Source organism: Anopheles nili, chromosome 2, assembly GCF_943737925.1.
Source record: "Anopheles nili chromosome 2, idAnoNiliSN_F5_01, whole genome shotgun sequence".
NCBI classification, from domain to species: Eukaryota; Metazoa; Arthropoda; class Insecta; order Diptera; family Culicidae; genus Anopheles; species Anopheles nili.
The window spans coordinates 76,421,645-76,443,737 of NC_071291.1; the positions used below are offsets into that span (position 1 = coordinate 76,421,645).

At 47.7% G+C, this 22,093-nt stretch overlaps 3 protein-coding genes across 3 annotated transcripts; 1 reads left to right on the forward strand and 2 right to left on the reverse strand.

Annotated features, from left to right (window-relative positions):
* Positions 1-2,199: 2,199 nt before the first annotated feature.
* LOC128730189 (uncharacterized) lies at positions 2,200-4,371 on the reverse strand. Its single transcript, XM_053823220.1, has 2 exons — positions 4,362-4,371; positions 2,200-3,989 (listed from the first exon to the last, which is right to left on the reverse strand). The coding sequence occupies exons 1-2, from the start codon at positions 4,369-4,371 to the stop codon at positions 2,200-2,202; spliced, it is 1,800 nt and encodes a 599-aa protein (XP_053679195.1).
* Positions 4,372-14,214: 9,843 nt separating this feature from the next.
* On the forward strand, positions 14,215-17,384 carry LOC128730396 (protein unzipped). The gene is made up of 7 exons (XM_053823442.1): positions 14,215-14,478; positions 14,549-14,788; positions 14,870-15,034; positions 15,099-15,210; positions 15,283-15,479; positions 15,551-15,703; positions 15,773-17,384. Exons 1-7 carry the CDS (start codon positions 14,215-14,217, stop codon positions 16,199-16,201), a joined length of 1,560 nt encoding a protein of 519 aa, XP_053679417.1. The 3' UTR covers positions 16,202-17,384.
* A 1,807-nt stretch (positions 17,385-19,191) lies between these two features.
* LOC128730697 (protein germ cell-less) lies at positions 19,192-21,916 on the reverse strand. The gene is made up of 3 exons (XM_053823772.1): positions 21,702-21,916; positions 21,256-21,628; positions 19,192-21,182 (listed from the first exon to the last, which is right to left on the reverse strand). The coding sequence occupies exons 1-3, from the start codon at positions 21,836-21,838 to the stop codon at positions 20,106-20,108; spliced, it is 1,587 nt and encodes a 528-aa protein (XP_053679747.1). The 5' UTR covers positions 21,839-21,916; the 3' UTR covers positions 19,192-20,105.
* Positions 21,917-22,093: the final 177 nt, after the last annotated feature.

The window sequence follows — 22,093 nt, forward strand, 5'->3', positions numbered from 1 at the left end:
TCTTCCATCATCCACAACACATGAGCCGCGGTTGATGTAACCTCAGAAAGCGCGCCATGTCCCTGCCCGGAAGACCCTTAGATACCTTCCACACCACACCGGGCCAAAGTGTGAATGAAATATGACCGAATGCGAGCCGAAAACGTTGCCGGAAAGCGCAACAATTCACCGCACGCCATCACCATATCGGCTCACCATTTCCATCCGCTTTCTCTTCGCCTTTGTTCAAGGCCCCGGTGTGACGAATCTCCGCAGGGTTCCGTTCTCCGGTTACGGCAGCTGCATTTCGTGCACAAATTATGTTTGCCTATGCTCTTACCGGGTTTCCGAAGGGCGAACGCGTGGGTTGGTAATAAAAATTAATTTTCAAACTTCAATTACGCACGCAAACAATGTATTCGGTAGGCGTTTAAGCCACAGCAAACGCTCAGAAAATGGGCGGCATTAACCGAATCGATGGCCGCCGTCCGTCGGGATGTTTACTTTTCACACCATCCGAAGAGCCTTCCCGTGGATTAGATTTCCTCTGCCTCGGGCGGCGAAGGAAATGCGAGCCCTCGTAACCCATTACTCGCGCTGGTCAAGTCGACTCGGAATGTTGAAAAGCCTCGCGTCCGGGCACGAAATTCGACTCCTTAGACGCGTTCCTGCTGCAGCTATGAGTGTAATGTCCCATTCCCGGTCCCGTCCGGTCCGCCCGGAGGGCGAATGTTAATTGCACCCTTCGCCCAACGGCAGCAGACCCAGGGCTGCTACTCGCGCCATCGTTGAACGGGAAGCCCTAGGGTAGATGAGAACAAATTAAATAGTTCCTCTCCGGCCGGAATCGTCGGCGTCCGGGTGGCACGCGTACGTTCTTAGCTGGGTGGATTAACGGCCACCGGATTCGTATTGAAACCCCGTTGGCCGGCGCTGCTGGCCGAAACCGTTGGAAAGCGTCGTCGTTGTTTCATTTGATTTATTCCCCCGCATTTGGGCTGCCGAAATGTGGCCGAAGGGCCAACACATAAACGAGAGGGGTGTTTACCGGGATTTTTGGTCAGTTTGGCTCCCCCCAGGGACCAACTAATTCAATTAGACGCTAAGTTAGAACCGAAATTCGGGTTCTCGTCGAGTACTGTGCTAACAAGCGCGACGCCACAAACCTGACCTTTGCCCAATTTTTCCCCCGTTCACACGAGCCCACAGCAAGGCCATCGCAATAGGGGGTGCGAAAATGATCGGCCCGGGCGCCGAATTTTATTGCATTAGAGTCCATAATGAAGCATGTCCTGGTGCCGGTCCGAGCTTCCGCCGACCAGATGTTCGAAACGAAACGAATTTACCGGTGCGACGGATAACATATGTGTGCTGTAAAAAAAGTTTCCACCGAATTTGTGGATAATAAATATTGCTACCCAATTGAACCATGGTCAGCGCTGCTGAAGCTATCCCTCATGTGCCAGAAGATCGTTCCCGACAACGTTGCTTTCAGAAAAGTGGACACGTGTATTGGATTAATCAGAAATTATGTATGTCGCCGGAATGACCTTCCTCGCTCGGCTAACCTCAATTCTCACCTACAATGGAGAAACTTTCGGGGAAAAACATCCCAACAGCTCTACTGAATATTAATGCTGCCATTCCAACCGCATCCGTCAGATCTTCAATCGGATTCAGTACGCGATCCTTCCGAAAAAAAACCGTTTCCATTCATCATAATCGAGAAACGTAAAAAAATGTATATATGAGCCACAAATCATCTCCGAATCGTGCCCCAAGGGGAACGCACGCGTACACTGATCGATCAAAAACTACCGCGAGACCTTCCGAGAGGGAGGACCGTCATTAGCATATCAATTTGTTGAACATGGGATTTTATCTACATCGCTCATTTCTCTTTCACTGCAAGATTTATGACGCTTTTGTCGCACGCCATCTAGGGTTTTCACGACTCCGGCAGTCGCTGTTCTCTTTGTTGTTCCCCTAGCGGTCCGTGCCAATGCCACAAATTCATCAAAACGTCCATCTGCAACCGGGAATCGATCGGTAGATCAACCGTACAGGGCGCCCTTCAACGCCGTCACCATCGCAAAACGGTTCCAAAGATTTCTCCATAAATGGCGCCGTACGTCCTCGATCGCTGGCCAAAGTAACCTCTCGAGCCAGTTGTTTTCCGAGGACCACATGGGAGAGAAATTTGGCAGCAGACCCGACCCTCTAGCACCGTTTCCGGTGACAGATTTCGTCTACGAGCTGCTCAATCCACTGCATCCGGCTTTTGCGTAGCTGCCGTTGACCCTTTCGCTGTCCCTTGAGACGTTGTTGGCGCTGCTCGGCGATTTCCAAATATGGCCGTAGGTTTATGTTGTACGAAATGTAATCCACTGGCTCGGGTTTGACCATTGGGTCGAACAGGAGGTCACGCATCGTAACCTTTGGCTGAGAGGCGGGCGTTCGAATGGAACTGGCAATCTCTTGCGGTTGACCAAGCCGTTGGTGGCTCTGCTCGGGCTCACCCACAGCAGAGTAACTATCCTGTCTTCCATGAATGTAGGCACGGATTGGGCTTTCGTGGCTTTTGTGCACCAGCACCGGAAGCCGAGGAACGTTGACTTTCGGCAACTTCAGCTTCTCGATCTTGGTACTTCTCGCTAACCAGTGGCCCCACTCTTCCCGTGTCAGGCAGGTGTGGTAGACCAGCGGTTCGTCCTGCTGCTGCTGCTCCTTCAGGTCTCGTTCGTCCTCGGTGTCTTCCGCATCGTCCCATTGGACGCCAAACTCAGCCAGTCGATAGTGGCGAACTTCGAGTCGGGCCTGCGGGAGTTCTTTCGGGGTGTTCGCATTTCGGAGGTAATCTTCCACAAGAAGTGCTTCATCACGCAGCTTTCGCCGGTCCTCCATTAGCTGGAACTTGTACGCCGCAAACTGCTTGGCCGATGCCGGATATTTGCGAACAGATCGCCGTTGAAGTAGTTCCAACTCCTCTAGACGCTTGCGAAGCGATTCGCGATAGTGAACTTTAGCTTGGTTCGTGATATCAGGCGCCGGATAGTCCGCTTCGTACTGCTCCGCATCGAAGGGTACGGGAGGCTTTTGGCGTTCCCGTTCGGCATCTTCCAGCTTCTGACGGACCCGATCGAATCTTTGCAGATAGCGCCCCCTCATGCGTTGTATGAACAGCTCCTGTGCCTTGATGACGGGAGCTTTACTTTCTTTGTGCAAAATCGCGGGTGGCTCGTATGATCCAATGGAACTTGATCTAACCTGCCGGGGTTGAACCGAATCAGATTGCACCTGTTCGGTTTGGCTAAGGGAATCTCTCGACGCAACGACGTCCAACGTCTGTTCCGTGTCATCAGAGTCCACTTCCTTCGGAGGAGGTGGCTCTCGATTGAAGTATTCCTGAAACATCTCACTCCGTAGCAGTGTTCTTCTGGCTCGGAAGAACGTCTTGCAGCACTCCCGCGAAACAGCCCTCTTGTCAGGGGCTTGTTCCAACTCGACACACTCCTCCTCAGTCTCAGTTTCGCTTGAACTCACGTTATCCGCCACAATGACATCGTCGACGCAATCCACCAGACTTCGCGGTGCTTCGGTGGCACAAACACTCTTGATGTTGCGCTTATGAAACACTTCCTCTATCGGAGTCCGCCTGGCGAACGTGTCCGTGACCGCACATTTCCTAGGCTTCACGTCAAGCCCCTCGAACTCGGCTAGGTGTCCCGGAAGCCGCCGGTACGAACGGTCGTAGCTTTTCCGCTCGTACGGACGCCGGGTGTCAAACTGCTCTTTGTCCCATTTTACCTTTCCTAACGCCGCGATACGGCTGGCACAAGCCTCTCCAGTTTCAAGCGCGTCCGGCTGTACTCCAATGTCTGGCGGCAGTTCCGATCTATTTGTACCGATTTCGTCGCTCTTCAAATCAGTGCTGAATGAACGAAAGTTGATTGGATAGGAATCGGTTGAAGCCACGCTAGTGGATGATGCCATCGCTGACGATTCGCCTACTGCGACAACCAACAGTCGAATTGCAACTGAACATGTCGACAAGGGAAATTTGACATGTTTTCCGCCATTTCGTTGTGCGGTATTTATTTTTAACCACGTTCACCACAAACACACCTAGCACACTACGAAGCTTCCACGGGCGGTAACGGAAAAAGCTGTTGAATGTTTAATGAGCGTCACAATATGAAATAAATTATGCCCCCAACTGAAGATGCACGGACAGTGCCGGCCGGCTATTGCCTTTCCAAACACTTGAGGCTGTTTTGTGTGCGATGGCGCATGCTTTGTTGCGAGTCAGCTAGCCTTACGTCATGTGTAACGCTTCCCAAAACGACCCCGTGTCGGAACCGGTAACCGCAAAGCTCATTTACCCAGGCCCATTCTCCCGTCCGACATTAGGTCACACAGGTGGCGTGAAGCGAAAAATTATGCACGCCAGCGTACCGCGATTTCCCCATCCGCTTGATTTTCCACCTTTCGAAGAAGGGTAGTTCTTCCGCCGGCGTCGGCGTCCGAGACCAAGGGGTGGTGTAGCTCCATGACACATGATCTAGAATTAACCGGTAGCTTAACGAGCAACCCGAGGCACCCTGGCGCGAAAGGGTGGCCTCAACTCAATCCGGAGCGTATGGGCGTATGGCATCATTTTGCATCTCCATCGAGAGCGTGGTGTCATAGCAACCGGTGAATGTCACGGATGGCTCGGCACAGCAAAACGGCGTGCGGCAGCTTCGAACCGGGCAGTTATGGTGCTTATTAATTAAGACCATAGAGGGGCATGTTGGGCAAAAACTTCATCGAGCTAACTGATACCCGAGCTATGTCGAGGCCGCCACAGAATGTCACCATGACGAGCCGGCTGACGAACCGACCAAAGCAATTCACTGATGGTAGTTCCGACGTATGGTCCGTTGGGAGACGCCATTGCGAAAGGCTGCTGGGTGACTGCATGCCGCAGACAATATGGGACCAGAAATATGCAAAACTGCCATCCGCAGGCGGACCATTTTTTTTGTCCTGCCAGCTCTTGTCAAGTTGGTGATTGCATTTTGGGGGCCGTTTGGGGAAATTCTTTTTTTTATTTATGATTCCGAGCATCAAACAGGCTCAGTTGAACCCCTAGACGCACAAAAACAGCGTGCTACCAGGAAAAGCGGGTGCTGCGTATATGTGACAGGCTTACCTGTTTTTTATATCTTCGTCGGTACGTTATCGGATTGAGTGTTCGGATTGACTTCGCTCCCTAAAGCAGCGAGCCTGAAACTGGTCTCCAAAACCGGTCATCGCCAATTTTTGCGCCCTGGGATGGTGGCCCGTCCCCATCGAAATGCTACATCGTCTGGTAGAGACGACGCTTTCGACCGGGCTATGCGGTGCTTTGTCGGGGAGCCAAAAAGTTGGTTTATGCTCCTTTTTATGGCCCGCCCCACTCCCAAATGGCCGGGCCGGTTTGATTGTGCACTTCTTCAGTGCACGCAAGCTCAGAAAACCCCAACCGTGCAGCGACTCTTAATCGAGCGAGTTCGGCTTCACTTGCACGGGCTGTGGGATTAGTGAGTGGCTCTCGGTACTTAAAGTCGTTGATGCGATTCATGCCATGCTCCTGGCTTCTTGCCATAGTTGGGGCGCGCGTAGGAGTCCTACTGGATGTCGCAGCTCTTCATCGAGCGTCCTCACGCGTCGAATCGACCGAATGGTGCGCCCCGTTAACATTTCCGGCCAGCGGCATATATTTTGATTAGCGTTACGAGCCGGATACATTAAGAACGCTGGTCAAATTCGTGATTTTATGGACCTTTTTCTTCCTCGGGAGTACAGCCCGAGGGTCCAGAGGTTCCTACCCCTGAGCAGCACTCGAATACCGCATACATATGTTCTGTATAATTGCTATAAACATGCCGGGTCTTAAATGCCTCAATCGCTTTATAAATGTCACGCCGTTTATGATGCTGAACGCAGGGCGCGAGTCGAAGAATATCAAAATAAAACCACAACTCCATGAATCATAACCGGTTTAACGCGAGCAGGATTAAGATCATCGTGTTAAGCGCTAATATCGGCTCTCCGGTATGCCTTATTTATGCAAATACAGCTTGCTACACGTGTTCTATGCGTATTATTGTTTGCAGATCTCAGTTTGAAAACTGCGACAGTATGGAGCAAGGGACAAGTCAAGTCAAGGACGTGAAAAGGAGCGTAACCATGGCCGAAATTGAATTCCATGCGCCAGCTCTATGACGTAAACTCTTCGTCGCAGCAGCACGATGCTCCGCATACGAGATCGATGGCGCCGTAGATAGCCACCATTCAGGGATAGGTGCCAACAGCTCCGATGCACGTACCGGAATCTGGTTGCTCGAACAAAGCCGCCAAAGAGTGACATTGAAGGTGCTGATGTCAGTCTGAGGCTCGATCGTAGTTAACGAGCGACACGTCGAGCCGTCCAAAGCCATCCGACAGGCGTCGAATGGGATCCGAAACGTGCTGCGAGACGAACGTTCTTTTGTAGCGTGTGAATGATGTAGCTCCAAACATTGTCTTCGGGAACATCATTAGTGTCTATTCTATGTCGGTGTGTCGGGTATGCTGACACGTTTCTAGTCGTAAACCTCAGCAATGCTGCAACAAAGAACTTTCCCTTTTTTCGCGTAATTCGAACTCGTTGCTGCTGGATACCCCATTCCGGCCTATAGTGGAGGTCCAGAAACACTTATCTTGGAAGCGAAATTGAATTCAAAACTGTCGAAAATTTACGGCTCCTGTAAACCCGAACACCGCACTAGAAGGACATCGTTAACTCGTACATTGAAAAACAGCAAAAAATAAAAATGTGTTCTTTCAAACACGCGCGTAAATGCCACCGTGCGGAAGGATAGCTTACAAAAGGATTTTAAAGAACTTTTTTCAACGTCTAGGGTAACTTGTGAACGGTTTAAAGAACTTTGCTCCGGGCTCAATTCATCTCCTTGGCTGTTGACGATGGAATTTCTGTTTCCACTAACTTCCGTAAACACAACTGAGCTTGCAGATGTTTTTCGTATAGCTACGGATCCTTCCCAGCAAAAGTTCCCGGTTATTTACAATTGACACTTTCCTTCCATTATGCTTTTTAACGTGTTCGTAAATGCTCCCCTGGCTTCTAAAGGAAGAAAAAATAAAAGATTAATTCCGCTTGCTCTGGGGAAGATAAATTTCCCAGACCAATAGCGATTTTTCATTGGTTCACCTTTTTCCGCGTAGTGCTGAGAAAGATCGATTGTGGCGCCCACCACGGTGGCAGAATAAATCCTTAAAACCCACGCCTTACGATGTCTGCAGCCTGTTTCCTGCCGTGATCGGGAGAAAAATGAGCAACCATGGGATCGATTTTGGAGCCTATGGTGTTCGATACTTCGTAAAAGGACGCTTAAAGGAGAAGAAACAAGAACGAACGAAAGCAATAATACGACAGTTTGATGGAAGTGTACTTATTTTGTGTCACTTTGGAGTGATTCATTCGTTCCTGATTCCGTCACAAGATCCGTATCGCTTTTCATCCGGAGATGGCATGAAGGAGAGAACCGCTTGTGGTAAAGAAAAACACAACAAACCCGTACAATACGGTGAATCAAGTATCATATCTCGAGGAGGTTTGGTTCAATTGGCAATCGGCAACTGCCACCAGTTGGAAGGAGCTTTTTGCGGTTTATTTTTCGTGCGTTATAAGTGGCATTTAATATTGCAATTCACCCCCTTGGATCGATAAATACACCGAATGGGCAATAGAATCCCAGAAGTAGGCCACGGTTTATCTACCGTAAAGTGTTTTAACATTTCCCACCAACGACAGCCGACGACGTCAACGATGAGCAGCATAATCGTTTCCTTTATCGAGTGTTAATGTGTGGATTTTGAAACGTTTCTCCATCAACGCAAGGGTTTGTTGGTTTTTGTCATCAAAAATGTGAGCTTATCTAGAGGCGACTATATTTGTCGACGCACGGTTTAAGTAAACGAAGGTGTTTGGTCTTCCAGGGCATGGGTTTGGAGACTAAAGCACAAACTGGAACGTGTGCACTCTTTACGGCAGAACTTCACGTTGGAGAAGCGAAAGTGTGCAGGTAGAAAAAAAACACATATCTGTATGCCTTAGCGAACAAACAGAATATTTCTCGCGCTGTGCAAATACTAAACCTGCAGGGGAAGAAAAAAAACTCTCCAGCCCGTACCAACGTATCAGGAATGTGATAAGAAAAACGATGCATCGTCTCGGATCCCCACGATCGGAATGCATCTCTCGTATGCATGTACAAACGGGTGAGCATGCGTGGATGATTTATGATGATCCTGCGCACTTTTCGAAATTTTGCCCATTTTATATGCCAAAATGCCATTGCAGCATGCAGCGTCAGTTTCGTTTCGCCTGCATACGACCACAACATGGTAAAAACAATGCTTTAAAGTTGAATTTACTCCCAAATAAAAGTACTCACAATAAATCCAACGCAAACATCGACGTATTATGCCCAATCACTGGCTCAGTCACCATCCAGCGGTTGGTCAGTATTGTGGTCATAAATTTTCATTACCAAAACTATCCATTATTTCTTTCGAGGAGCAGCAGGCGAAAAAATCCGTGCCAGTAATAAATTATACCTTCACCTGTCCACACTCTCCTGGCTCAGTGGGGGATTTATGCAATTAAATGTGCAGTTTCCTGTGTTCCACCACGTGCGTCAGGGTTTTCGGTGCCGGCTGCAGAATAAAAACACGAACACGACAAACAAAAGATGCACCACAAAAGCGCGGATCGAGTGCATCCTTCCGTTACGCGGCTTAGCCCGTGCTCTTGTTAAACCGGTGCAGCAGAGAGGAAATAAATATCAAACCAAGGGGACCCAGTTCCGTGTTCTGTTCCACGCGTTTGCAGGCCTCTTTTCGTCACCTGATGCCTGGACCTTAGCTACCCTAGAAAACGAGAACGGCTCGGTTCCGGTTTGATGGTTGCGAGTATCCGTTCCCGGTATTGCGCACGACAGAGCCACCGTTTTTTGCGAAAATACCCGTATCGGTTACCACCGGGCAAAGCTTTTCGAACCAACCAGGCTTTACGCTTCGATAGAACGCCAAGCATTCGTGGTTGTTTAAAATTTGGCTCTAAATCTCTCGTCCATTCGCTGCGCATCGTACTAGTATGTACCTTCGTTTCCCTTAGGCATTTGAGAACAAAGAAAGCACACCGGAAGTGTCCGTGGAAGTGGATGGCTCCTCGAAGCCCTAACCCACTGGGATGGTAGATACGAACGACTAGATAAGCGTCGACAATTAGCAAACACTCTGCCGAAGTGTGGCGGCAAGTCCTTCAGACCGTATGCAAAACATTTCCGTCCAAGTGATTTATGCCAGTTCGAATGGTGTCTGCGGAAGAAAACATTCAAAAAGGGCAGATAAGATCATCTCAAGAAAACTCACGCTGAGAGATATGAAAATGGCGGCCGCTTTTTGGCTGAACACATTTGGCAAGTATCAATCGAGTAGCAGACGACGGATGGCGATTGCTTCTATTCAAGTATGTAAATGTTACACAACCGACCATTCATCTTAATCGAACGCAGTCATCATGGCGAATTATGAGTAATAAATATACGGTCATGTTCGTGCTGTATTACAGCACACGGCCATAGTCATTGGTTACTTTCTAATTCATCCCTCGTCGCGACAAAGAAACTCTCCTCCTGCTAATCGCCATTTCGCTTGCTAATTGAAAAACAAAACTCAATAATTAGACGGTCCGCCAAACGGTCGTTACGGTGGATTGGAGCGCTCATAAAACACCCGTACCTTTGGATGGCAAAATCCTCAAGTACCGCAACCATATTTTGAAGCCAAAATTACTCTCTTTACCGGTTGCGGTAATTTATTCAACGTCTCGAATCCACATAAAAGATGGATTTTTTCTCTCCCCCAGGAAAGGGATTCAAATTTGCATCCTTAAATACCCACGAATTGAGCTAACTTTTTGCGAGGAACACAATTTATTCATTAGAAATGCGTCAGCAAAGACCTAGCGTGCTAGGGGCACTGTTCGTCACGTTCGTCCAACCAAACCGATTGCATTGATTTATGTGCGACCAAATGGCAATTTACGATCATACGGCTCATCAGCGGTAAGTCAGAAACGAAAGGAACGGTTTAACGGGCCAACAATCACGTACGCGGTGTGGCAGTTTAATGGCAGGTTTGTCCATTGAATCCCAGTTCCTTAAGCTCGTACCACGCCGGCATGTCAATAGGGCGCGGCTTTATTTGACAAGCACAAGATAATATCAATCACTTTAAACGCCATTGGTTGAGCTATGGAGCTATTTATGATGTTCCAATTTCAATCAACCCACCTGCCCTGGATGTGCATACAATGGTGTGGTAATGGACAATCACGTGTTGCTAGTGCTGATATCGAAATGCACGTGCCTTAACATAATTTACGCGATCGCAGGAATGTCAACAGTGCATATTTACACACACTGCACCATTTGAACCAGTTGCATATAGGTAATGGTATGCATGCGGTTGGAATTTATGCAAAACATGATCCCACACGATCGCGTGATAGTGATCTTTGATAGAAAAGCATAAAATCGAAACATAAAGATGTTGGCTTGTTTTCTACTCAAGTTTCTTTCCCGGTAAAGTGTGATAAACGATTCCAATAACACAGGGCTTCGTTCATTAGTATTTAAAACGAGCGTCACCCGACCAATTATCAACACCTGCTGTTGCTGCTACTCTTATGGCCAAACCCTCGTAATTAGCGAACGGCATTAATTTATGAGCTACACGTCTCCACCGAATTACCATACCAATGCGTGCGATGGTGACATGATTTTTTCTTTGACATTTTATCGGTACGTCATTTAATTATCCCAAAGAGCGCCACTGTTACGCTGTTCCGTTGCGAAAGGTGTCTCGCTTTATGCGATCCTCGTACGGGAATAAAACCCGATGGCAGAGAAAAGTCGATCGTCGACCAGGTTTGCTTTCGCGTTACGCAACTGGCCACGCGGGAAGCGCTTCTGTGTGCGCCTGGTACAATCTCACTTAACGCGTGACACTCTCAATTTGCATATCCGTTCGCCATTCATCAAACACCCGACCGGTGGCAGCGACACAAAAATAACCGACCCGCACGGGGATTGCATCGACGCGTTGGCTTGCATTTAATTTGAAGGTCAACAAACATCGTAGGGTGGCCAAAGGGTGGCACTCCCCTCAGAAAGGGTGGGGGTGATGATGGAAGATAAATTTACAACAAAAAATCCATCTTCATACGGGGGTAATAACTTTAATTACGACTTTGTCAGACGGTTCCAAGCATCCAGCAGGCCAGTTATTTTAATTTTAGCTTTTAATAAACGAATAACTACACTGACCCGCTCATCGTCTCCTGAAATCAGCTGAGGTGGAAAATTTAATTTAAAATCCCAGCGTTCGTGCGAATCTCCACCCCAAGGCCATTCCTGACCGGATCGATTGCAACCGATCGCGTGTCTCGGTCGAGCTGAAACGGCTTCCTTGGAAAAAAATTACCCGATCACTGACATGCCAAGGGGACGTATGAAGATGTTTGCCAATTTTTTGTTTTTTTTTTCGTGTGTTTGGTGGCGTGTTGGCAGCCATAAAACATCTTCTTCACAGGACCTCGCGCGGTGTCTTCGTTGAACTCTGAAATCATTAATCAGAACGGTTTGCAAAAAAAAACCATGCAACCCGAGCATGATGCAACCCAAGCGATTCATATCAAATAACTAGCAAAAATGGCTCGACCTTGTGCCGGCTCGTTTTATTGACTTACAATATAAATACCCACTTTATTATGTAACGCTTTTATTATTTAACTACCTCACTCTCTCTCTCGCTCTTCCCCCTTGGAGGCTAAAAGTCTTGCGAAAACCGTTGCTGCATGGGTTGGGTTCTGAAGGGCATTTTCCTGACAACGCTCCATGACACGCAAATCTGGACGCCCACGTGGCGGACGATGTTATTTTATTGCGCAAAACAAACCGCTCGCCGTTTGAGCTTCCTTCCGAGTAGGCGGATGTGGTCACAGAGAAGAAAATGGGTATTTAGCCCAAACCCACAAGACCACACACGAATAAAGGCAAAGGAGGTAATGGAAAGAAGAGCTCCAAGGCGAAACTTTTCCCTCGTTCAAGCAGAATCCTGTCGCCAGTTCGCCGGTATCTCGGTGACATTGATGGCGAAGGCGCGACCACCCAAGCGACGAGGAAAGTTCACTCACAAAAAAATAGCTCACCCGCTCGCTGGACCCGATTCCGGTTTTCCAGACCACAGCCCGGCCGAGTTGTCGGGGCCAATTTGAACTAATCGAATCGAACGAATCATCCGGAGAGCGGAAATTAATTTATTTCCTTGTTTACTGGCAGGGCAAGGACACCAAAGCTTACGCAACGAATCCTTGCCCGATTCGAAGCTTGTTTTATCGCAAGCAATCATTTTCAAACGTAATAGTCGGTCGCGAATTGTACGCCAGGTTGCTCACACTCCTAGTAGAACGAGCTCCAAAGACAATACCCAACATCCGCTGCTGTTCCCGACTCGACACGAGCCCATATTTCATCCCTCCCAGGTGGTGCGGAGCTGTCGTAAATTACGTTCACTTCCCTTCCGAGTTGCTTGGATTTTCTCTTTGAGACAATTCGCTTTCTTTTCTTGGAGCTTGGAGTTCTTGTTTCACTTCTCTCCCACTGGACCAATCTCCCATCGACCGTTTGGAGGTAACATGATGACGGCGTCATTAAATGTCAGCCGTGTTCATTCCACTGGGAGGTATATTCCCACACGCCAGAGGGCTATTTGGCTTCTTTTGGAACATAAAAACCTAACCCCTATTCGTCGCTAGTGCAGCGGCCGTGTTCCGTTTCGTTCGCACAACCGAATTTCCGTGCCGTTTCGATCCAGGTGAGCTTAACGCGTCGGATCGGATCGACGTTTTACGAGGAACAATTTTCTAACGAACGCCAATTAGACGCAGTTTGGAAGTAAATAATCCGCCGAAACCGAATGAACAGGTTAAAGACCAAACAGCACCGAAAGCAAACATCAAACGCCCAAAGACAAACAGCCCAATTACAAGCACGATTGGTTCGATGTTTCGGAGGGCTTTATGGAGAAGGTTTTCTAGCTCTACCCTGGACTGTTGGGGTAGTGTTTTGATGACTACGATACAAGCCGACACTGGACACTGGGTTGGAGGTGTCTAGAGCGGTAATTTGAGTCCTCTTGAGGTACTTTTGTTGAAGAGGAAAAAAAAAGCACAGAACGGCCGTCAACAGAAAGAGGCTGCTTCACGGCGTGAAACATTGTCCGATGGTGCTCGATGGTGATACATTTTATTGGAGCACCCGAATTCCGGCGGTCGCCACTAAATAAACATCCCATTCGACAAACTCTGACACCCCGCCTCGGGACAGACAGCAGCCATTGGGGAGACATCTGGCTAGTCGCCATCATAAAAGCCCGCCCGCGTCTCGATCGATAGAGCAACCATCGTCAACAGGATCGTCGTCGTTCCTCGAGTTGATGTATTCACGATAAAACGCGATGGCGCCCGAATGTCTGCACACCGACAGGGCGACAGCTTTCGATATGCTTGTTTCGCCCATCCTAATGCAAGAGTGTGGTCCCAATTTTCCCTAATACTCCCACCTCTCACATCAAAACTCCCAACGTAACGAGCGCAACCAGATCCCCCGGCTACATAACCCTGACCGACAAATCGCACCAGTTGTGTGCATGCAAATTGACACTGCGAGCGGTTCCCGTTTCGTTCCATGCATGGTGATGACCCACACCATCCAGTACCGCAGGGGGTGCATTTGTGCACATGACGTAATGCAATCTGCAATGTCACTACGAGAAACGGCTCCAATGGCCTGCTACTCGTGTACCAGAGTGACATTCGAATGCCCTTCTCTGCCAGCGTTTGCTTTATGGAGGCCGGTCAAATTGACCTCCATGCCGGGCTAACCCAGGCGGATTTTAATGTAATTACTCGCAACGGCCGAACCTGCTCTAATGGGCCGCTAATGACGGGAGATGGGATAGACGCATAAACGATGCGCACGTGAGCTGATTGTTTCCATTCTACTTCCCAATTTCAGGACTCTACAGAGCGGCGATAATCACTGCATCAGACGGACATTAGATCCACATACCGTTAGCATGATGGCGAACGTACGATGGCTTCCAAGCAGTCGGTTGGCACTGATCCTTGCTTTCGTCCTGTCATGCGTGTTGGTTCTCCCGGTACCTACCTACGCGTTCGCAAGCAGCGTGTTCAAGGCACTAGCGATAGGAGCTAACACGCAGTCCGTGACATCCAGCACACTTTCGTGGGAGAAGTTCAGCGGAGCCGAGGCGCACCTGCGATTCGCCGTGCGGACATTCGAGCTTGAACCACACTCCCAGGAGAACTCTGAACATGAACAAGTACGTTAGATCCTGCGTGCAGGAGGCTGCTTAGAAATGGGACTAATAAAGGCTTATTTTTATCCACCAGATGCATCCGACGAGCTACGTGTGCCGGGTGGAAATCGAAGGCATCTACACTGCCGGCCAGACGTTGACGGAGGAATCAGGCACGATCTGCATCGTAGCGGCTCAGCTGTCCGAGGTGGAGCGTCACCACTCGTTCGAGGTCCTGATCAACATGGGCGGTGGTGGAAAGCTGAAATGGCAATCGTGGAACCGGTACCACGCGGGAATCTTCGGTGGAGCTGTTAGTGCCGGCATGGGCAAGGTAAGAGCGCCTTTGGGTATGCAATGTGCGTAGCAAAAGTGCATCAAGCTAACGCAAGCGCTGCATTCGACGTTTCCACAGCTCAGTGACTACTACATCGCACGTATCCGATCCGGTCACAGCGAAGGACATTCCGTGGAGGCGCACCAACATCGTCATGGTGCGTATGTGGTGGGAAATTTCGACCCGAATGTGAAACTCATCGGGCGCATCTATGCCCCATTGCCCGGCTCTACGTCGAGTACGGTAAGTCGACATCTGCTTCACTACTTAAAATGACGGCTTAATGGTTCGTTCTTATCTCTTTCAGGAACACGAACATGGTGAAATTTTGGTTGAAATTGAACCGGTCAAGTACGAGCTCCGTTCAATCAAGCTGAATAAACTTCGCACGATCATCAAAAAGAACACGACCGTTCTGGGTACGTATGAACCATCGGAAGCTGATGGGTTAACCGTAGCACTAAAGATCCTAATTGGCGGATTTTTCACAGGCTCAACTATACTCTCGAACACCGACGACAGGACGAGCCTGGCCGAAACGGTCATCACGTACGACTACATGAAGGAAATCTACTGGGGCAAGCAGGAAGGGGTCGTGCAAGGACTTTTCACGAAGGTCTACGATTCTAGGACGCCTCAGGCAACCAACGTGACATGGGGCGTCAAGAGTTCTGCGCGTCATGTCGAGGTAGGCTCTGGGAAGAATCACTCCAGCTGTTGTGCTGAGTTATCTAATGCGATGTTTGTGTTCCACTCAAGACGAAATCGGTTAACACCATGCTAGAACCGGGTACCGCCATCAACGTAACGTTGTTCGGAAACTACACCGAGATGGAGGCGCCCTATACCGCCATGCTGAAGGCGTACTACGATGACAACAGTGACCCCGTGAGCAGACGGTTGAGTGCGATCGTAAGCAAACGGGACTGGGAAATGACTTGAAGGACTCGTTGCTAAGTATTCCTTTTTTGGACATTCCAGATGGTCAGCCGCGACATGGAAGACGTGAAAATGGAGTACAGCCCGGTCTACTGGATCGAGAACGGCACTCTGGTTCCAACAACCACGACGACCACCACGACGACTACCACGACAACCACTACGACAACGACTACGACGTCAACCACAGAACCATCGACCAGCTTGCGTCCGGTTCCGATCAATAGCACCCCGGTCGAGGGTGGCACCATGATCGACGAGGACGGCATGAGTAACGAGATCGGACACGCACCGTCCACCAGCCGGGACCTGGACGTCAGCCGGAGCAACGAGAAGCTCGAGGGTTCCCTCGACAACATGTCCAGCCGCAGTCGCAGCCGGGGTTCAAACGCGGCCACCAGCTTATCGGCCAGCATAGGTTTGCTGGCGGTGTTCGTCCCGTCGGTTGCGATCCTGGTTCGCCAAAACTAAGCGCAGAACGGAGGACCTGTTATGCGCCTCCACACAGGAACAATACCAGCATTCATTGCTTTTCTATTTCATTGTCTATTACGTCGAAGTTCTGTGAAAGGACCCCTTTTTAGTCGAGCTTTTCGCTCCTGACGGACCGGAACGAGCATCGCTGCTTCTCCGTTTCGACGATGATCCCCCACGATACAAACGGATTTGTTTTTAGTCATGTAAGAAGGCATTACTGTTAAGGCTTGTATTAGATGACGCGCCAACCGCTTTGCGAACAGCTTCTCGTCATCACATCAACAGTTGAGGTTGAACGTTTTCCGACACCGCACCTCGGGAAACGCGGCCCTGAAATTCGTTTCATACGCGTGTAAGGCCAGCGAGATAAGGAGCACTATAAGCTCGCGTAGTCGTGCCGGATTCAGCGGCCATGGCTGGAGAAAAATTGATGTAAAATTTAGTGGTTAAATAATTTACGTCTTTCTGTAAATAGCAAAAAAAGCATCCCTTTTCGAAAAGATGGGTGGAGCATTTCGAAGGGCGCTTCGCCTTTCGCGTGAGATACGGCCCAAATTTAAGATGCACTTCTTCCTGCTTCGGTGGACGAATAGTTCCATGTTTTTTTTTCAATCCTCTTCCCACAAAGAAAAACGCAACCAGCTCTAGCTAAGAGAAAATTCTTCGAATCATACAGCAAGCGTGGTAATGCGTAAAAGCGCTGAACAATAATGACACATTCCGTTCGATGATGTTCCCCATGGAAAGAGCAACGAGTGAAGCAAACGAATAGTCAAGGAAGGTAGACAGGAAGGAAGCAGGACATACATAAGAATGCATTAACCGCGGAAGTTGTGAGTGAAATAAAAGGAAGAAAAGGACAATTGTAATTCTAAATGTATACAAGCATAAACTTTAATCTGTACGTATGGTAAGATAAAACAAAAAAACACGAACACACAACAGAACAAAGATTTTATGTTTTTTTGTTTAATATTATCTTTTATCTCCACCCAAAAGAAAAAAAATAATAAGTACAATTAGAAGGTTGCGTTGATTTGAACTAAAGCTAGATGATGAAATCGCCTCTTCTATAGCATTTCAATTTACGTCATTATTCCATTTGAAATTGCATCTGATGAAATAGCTTAGTTCGATTATGGTTTATTTATTATTACTAGGCGATAGCAGCTTTCTTTCCGTTTATGTTTTATGTATCTCAATAAAGAACAAGTTTCATTTTTCACACCTTTAGTTTCTTTAATCGATTTGATGCTCGATTTTCTTTTGCGTAGTTGAACCTAAAGTTAACTGTCGAAAATCAACGGATCTGGATTGCAGAATAGTACAAACAGTTAAAATTATTTAAATACACTCACACAGCTTCGTTCTCTCCTTGCTTTCCTCAGCGATCGAGCAATTTAAAACGTTGCTTTTCTTTCAGTAGATCTTTGAAAAACGATAGAAAATCGACTGACAAACTTTATGGTAGAATATCTAACCCAATGATTAACTGAATTCTTGAAAGAAATAACAAACAAAAATCATAATTGCAAAATAAGCTGACAAATGCCTTGCGTGTGTGATCATTATTATGATACTTCTACAAAAAATAAATAAAACCATAAATGCAGCGTAGAGCAGAAGCAACATGTGCATGTGGGGAAAATAAAACAAAATGATGAATGGCAATATCTGAACAGAAACAATTACAAATAAGTAAGTGAAGCACTATTAAGCCACAACTCATTAAAAAAAGAATAAACTGTCCACTCGGAACTATGACCGGATTCTAGGAGGACATTCCGACCGCGAATCGTCAATCACCGCCGAAAAGGGTTTCAGGACACGTACGCCAGTTACATAGCCAAGAACACGAACGGAGCAATTGAGACAAGCCGTGATCATACATGTTTCATTTAACCACTCAATGGGAAGAGTTTTATTTCGCTTCAAAAGTACCGTCGAACAGTCCAGAAAATGTCCAGAAGTAACAACAAATTGTTGCCTTCGGTTGCTAATGTTGCTTGGTATATTATGCTGCTTGTTAATGCTTTTCAATCAAAATGGGGGAAATGTGTAAAACAAAGTCTTGTAGCTTGTAAGAGACCCCGATATCCGCATGTATCGATTGTTAGAAAAGTAAGACGGTTGACACCGAACAAAACGATGACTCAAAGAAAGGGAAAGTAATCAAGCGAGAACCGAGTTAGTGCATAAGGAAAAACAGGAGAAAAGTCACTTGAAGAGAGGCAAATTAAAAAATAAAACGTGCATGAGGAATCGGAGATGGAAGGTGAATTCAAAGTGGTGCTACAAAGGGAGTTCAATCGAGAAAAAAAATCTTCCCTGTTAAACCAATTGTAAAACCGCGCGATGCATTGAGCATTCAATTGCCCGTAACTTGTGTGTTTCTTTTTTGCTTGCGTTAGGAATATGCAAATCGTACGTAAAATTGGGTACGAAAATTCGAGCAACACGCATGGAAAGAAGATTGGATGCGAAAATGAACCACAGAAATATATGTAAAACCCATTTACAAAAACGAACAAACAAAGGAGAATTGAAAGCACATTCGTGCCGCATTAAGTGGGCGCTCTTTCTCGAGGATGTGAAGTAGTGATTGAATGCAAATATTTTTATAATCGTATTAACAAAAACAACAATAATATAAAGAACCAGTTCTATATAGCGAATGCGATCCACTCAAATAAACGATGTAAGCGATGAATAAGAACAAAATAGTACGAAACACCGAGGAACGTTAGCAAAACGTAATCGAATACCGAATAGATGTAAAAGCAAAACCTCTCTATTGTCGAACAACGTCGTTTTGTAGATGCGTTCACAACACGTGTAAAAAGAATTCGACTTCTTCACACCAATCGCATAGGGCAACCATTACTGATAAAGCCACTGAAATAAAATTGGAGAACCAATGGATGCTGCACCGGCTTTGGGGACCGAACAGATGGAAAGAACTCAACAGTTTCATTTAATCCGCGCTTTACAGCGATTGAGTTTTATTACGCTAGAGCTACCAGGGTAGCTGTTGGAGATGGTGGATTTACTTGATGTTACACAGTTCTTAGCTTCCTAATGATTAGATGTACCTGATCGCACACGGGGCTTCGTTTTGCCGCTTCCTTACACTAGTTTACCAGCCATTGCAGTAAAATATGGATTGAAACAATGAAGGACTTAGCAATAACTGTTAGTTTATCTCGCCTTATCGTAGCTCTGCACTTCTTCGATTTTCCCGTTTCGAAAAGTCTAACAATGTTAACATCCTTACTCAGTATGGGTGTAGTAAATACATTGTTAATTCATGTGTAAAATTGCCACACGCTTACATTAGGAAGGATGATATCGAGAGCGTTATATGAAAGTAAACCACATTTTCCAGTGGCATGGAATCTTCAACCGTGTTCATTGCTCTGGTTCCCTTCGCTTCTAAAGTACCGTCTATGTATACGCAACAATCTGGCAACATTGTGGAAAAAGCCCACACGTTGTGTGTAGCCTAGAGAAAAAAGTATTCTATTTTCCACGAAAATATCACCCCCTTTAGATCGATCCTCTCTATACTTTAGTAATTCTATACGTTTGATTTCCTCGTTGAAATTCTTCTTTGCAATAATAGGAAATTCCATTGCTTATTTCTATGAAAACGAAACTCGATCCATACATAATAAGTTCATCCGAAAAAATTGATTCTGTAAAATACTACCTCCCCCATAATGGCACCACAGTTCGCTTGCTGATCGTTCCATTTTGTGCCATCAGTTTGTGTTCCGCCTTGTCCGTCTAAGTACACTTACGCCTGTATACGATTTCTTACGCATCACACATTTTAGGCCTCCAGTGGTACGCTGCAGTTGTTCATCCGCTGAGCGCGTCACCGGGGCAACACCTGCAATCAGGATTCGTTAACGAAAGCCATCCGATGCGTGGAAGCACTACCGCCGTTGCCGTCCAGCGATTCAACTGAGCCATTGCTGCTAACTGCCAGAGTGGCTGGAGAGGACCCAGCAGCTGGTGGACGATTGCCTGCGGATTCGATCGGGGTTTTGCTTTCGTTCACCGTTTCAATGGGGTCTGCTTCCTCGGGCGCAGCGACAAGCATCAGATTCACTGAGACGAGCAGCGGAAAGGTGAGCTCACGATCGAAAACCACCAGCTGAGCATCCTCATTTTTCTCCAGCGATATCGAGAGAATGGATGTCGTTTGCATGTGCTTAATCTGGCGCAGTTCATTCAGCGAGGCAAGTGAGACACGAACGAGGAACTGCCGGGATACTCGCAGGCTCAATAGGCGTTCGTTCTCCGTCCGCTGGTGCCGTCGGATTCGCAGTGAGCGTGTGTCGGACAGCAGCAGCAGATCGAGTCCGTAGTGGAAGCCAGTCCACCGCCACTTGTGTGGAATGTTCTCCGGAAGCGTTCGACCGCACCGGATGCATGACTCGAGGAAGACGCGGTCCTCGCACTGGATCTGCTTGTCGAGCGACTGATCGATTGTGAGCACACTGTTCCACTGATGCATGAGCGGTTTGTACAGCCAATCCACGGGAATGATGTTGTCGTGACGAAGGATACGAATATCCACGTGGTGATTTAGCAGATTACGTAACCGCAACGCACGAAAGACGCGCTCGAAACGTGAACCTTCCGGTGTGTTGAGAAACGGTATGGAGCTCGTCCGCTCGGAGAAGTAGCGCTCCTTTGGATGTTCCACACCCTCGACGGCGGACTCGTCAGGGAATAGCTTTAACGCCATCCAGTACCGGACGAGCGAGTAGAGCGTAAACTCCGTCTGCATGACGTACAGGTCCGCGGAAGATACCAGCAGCTCCATCAGCTTGCAGCCTATTAAACTCAACCACTTGGGCACACGATGGTAGAAGCTAAGCAGATTCACCAACAGCCATCCGAAGGCGGTCTTTTTGACCAGTTTCACACCATACTCACAGGCGGCTTCGTAGTAAAGGACGGCAGTCTATGGAGCCAAACCAAAGAAACATCAAAATAAATTATCTTCAATCTAACAGAAACACACTCATTCGACGTACCTCAGCGTTAGTGGTCTCCACCATTACCTCGGCGCAACGATCGATAAGTCCGTCTAGCTGGAAGAGAGTAGCCGTTGCTAGAGTAGAGACGATCGCCTTCGGTTCCAGTACGACCTCGTCCATGTACAACGATCCGAACACTGCATACAATGATTCGATCGTGATCTTCGGATCAATAATCTCGATATGCACGTAGTCATCGTCGGCTTCGCGCCACGACCCGTTAAACATGCTGGCAAAGTACTGACTTTGGCTCAGGTACACCTTGTGGAGGTGCCACTGCTTGCCCAAAGCGTGCACCGTAATATCCGAGTTGCGTTCCTCCTTGAACAGTGCCTGGTAAATGTATTTGGCCGTCGAGGCTAGCTTTTTCCTAGAGGGTGCAACAAAAGAAAGAGCTACATTAATATCTCTATTCAACGATCTGCTATATCACTAACGCTTACCGTTTTGGTGTTTGCAGGGATTGATCCAGCATTTCGCTTATACTGGCACTGTCGTCAGCGTACTCGTCTTGGCGCTTTCGCTTGCGACCGCGCACCGATTGCGACACACTGCCCAGTTTGTTCAGTACATTACCCATTCTGACTCCTGAAGCGCGTCTTTCAACCGGATCGTTCTATTAACAGTCTTCTGCAGCGATACTGCTTGGGATGGTCACCCTGCTTAGAGACCTGGCTGTTGCGACCACTTCATTTCAACATGAGACCACCGCTAGGGTAAAGTGTTAATTGCGGCACCTTCCGCATGCACCCTTGGGACTGGAGTCAAAGTGTAAGGGAAATCTAAGCGGAAAAGAGCAATGAAAAAGAAAATACGATTATAACTAGAATCATTA

Coding starts and splice junctions, on each gene's coding strand:
- LOC128730697 (XM_053823772.1), bottom strand. CDS start 21,838: ATGGGTAATGTACTGAACAAACTGGGCAGTGTGTCGCAATCGGTGCGC. Junction 21,629..21,701: donor TCCCTGCAAACACCAAAACG/GTAAGCGTTAGT, acceptor TGCACCCTCTAG/GAAAAAGCTAGCCTCGACGG. Junction 21,183..21,255: donor TGGAGACCACTAACGCTGAG/GTACGTCGAATG, acceptor TTGGCTCCATAG/ACTGCCGTCCTTTACTACGA.
- LOC128730396 (XM_053823442.1), top strand. CDS start 14,215: ATGGCGAACGTACGATGGCTTCCAAGCAGTCGGTTGGCACTGATCCTT. Junction 14,479..14,548: donor AGAACTCTGAACATGAACAA/GTACGTTAGATC, acceptor TTTATCCACCAG/ATGCATCCGACGAGCTACGT. Junction 14,789..14,869: donor TTAGTGCCGGCATGGGCAAG/GTAAGAGCGCCT, acceptor ACGTTTCCACAG/CTCAGTGACTACTACATCGC.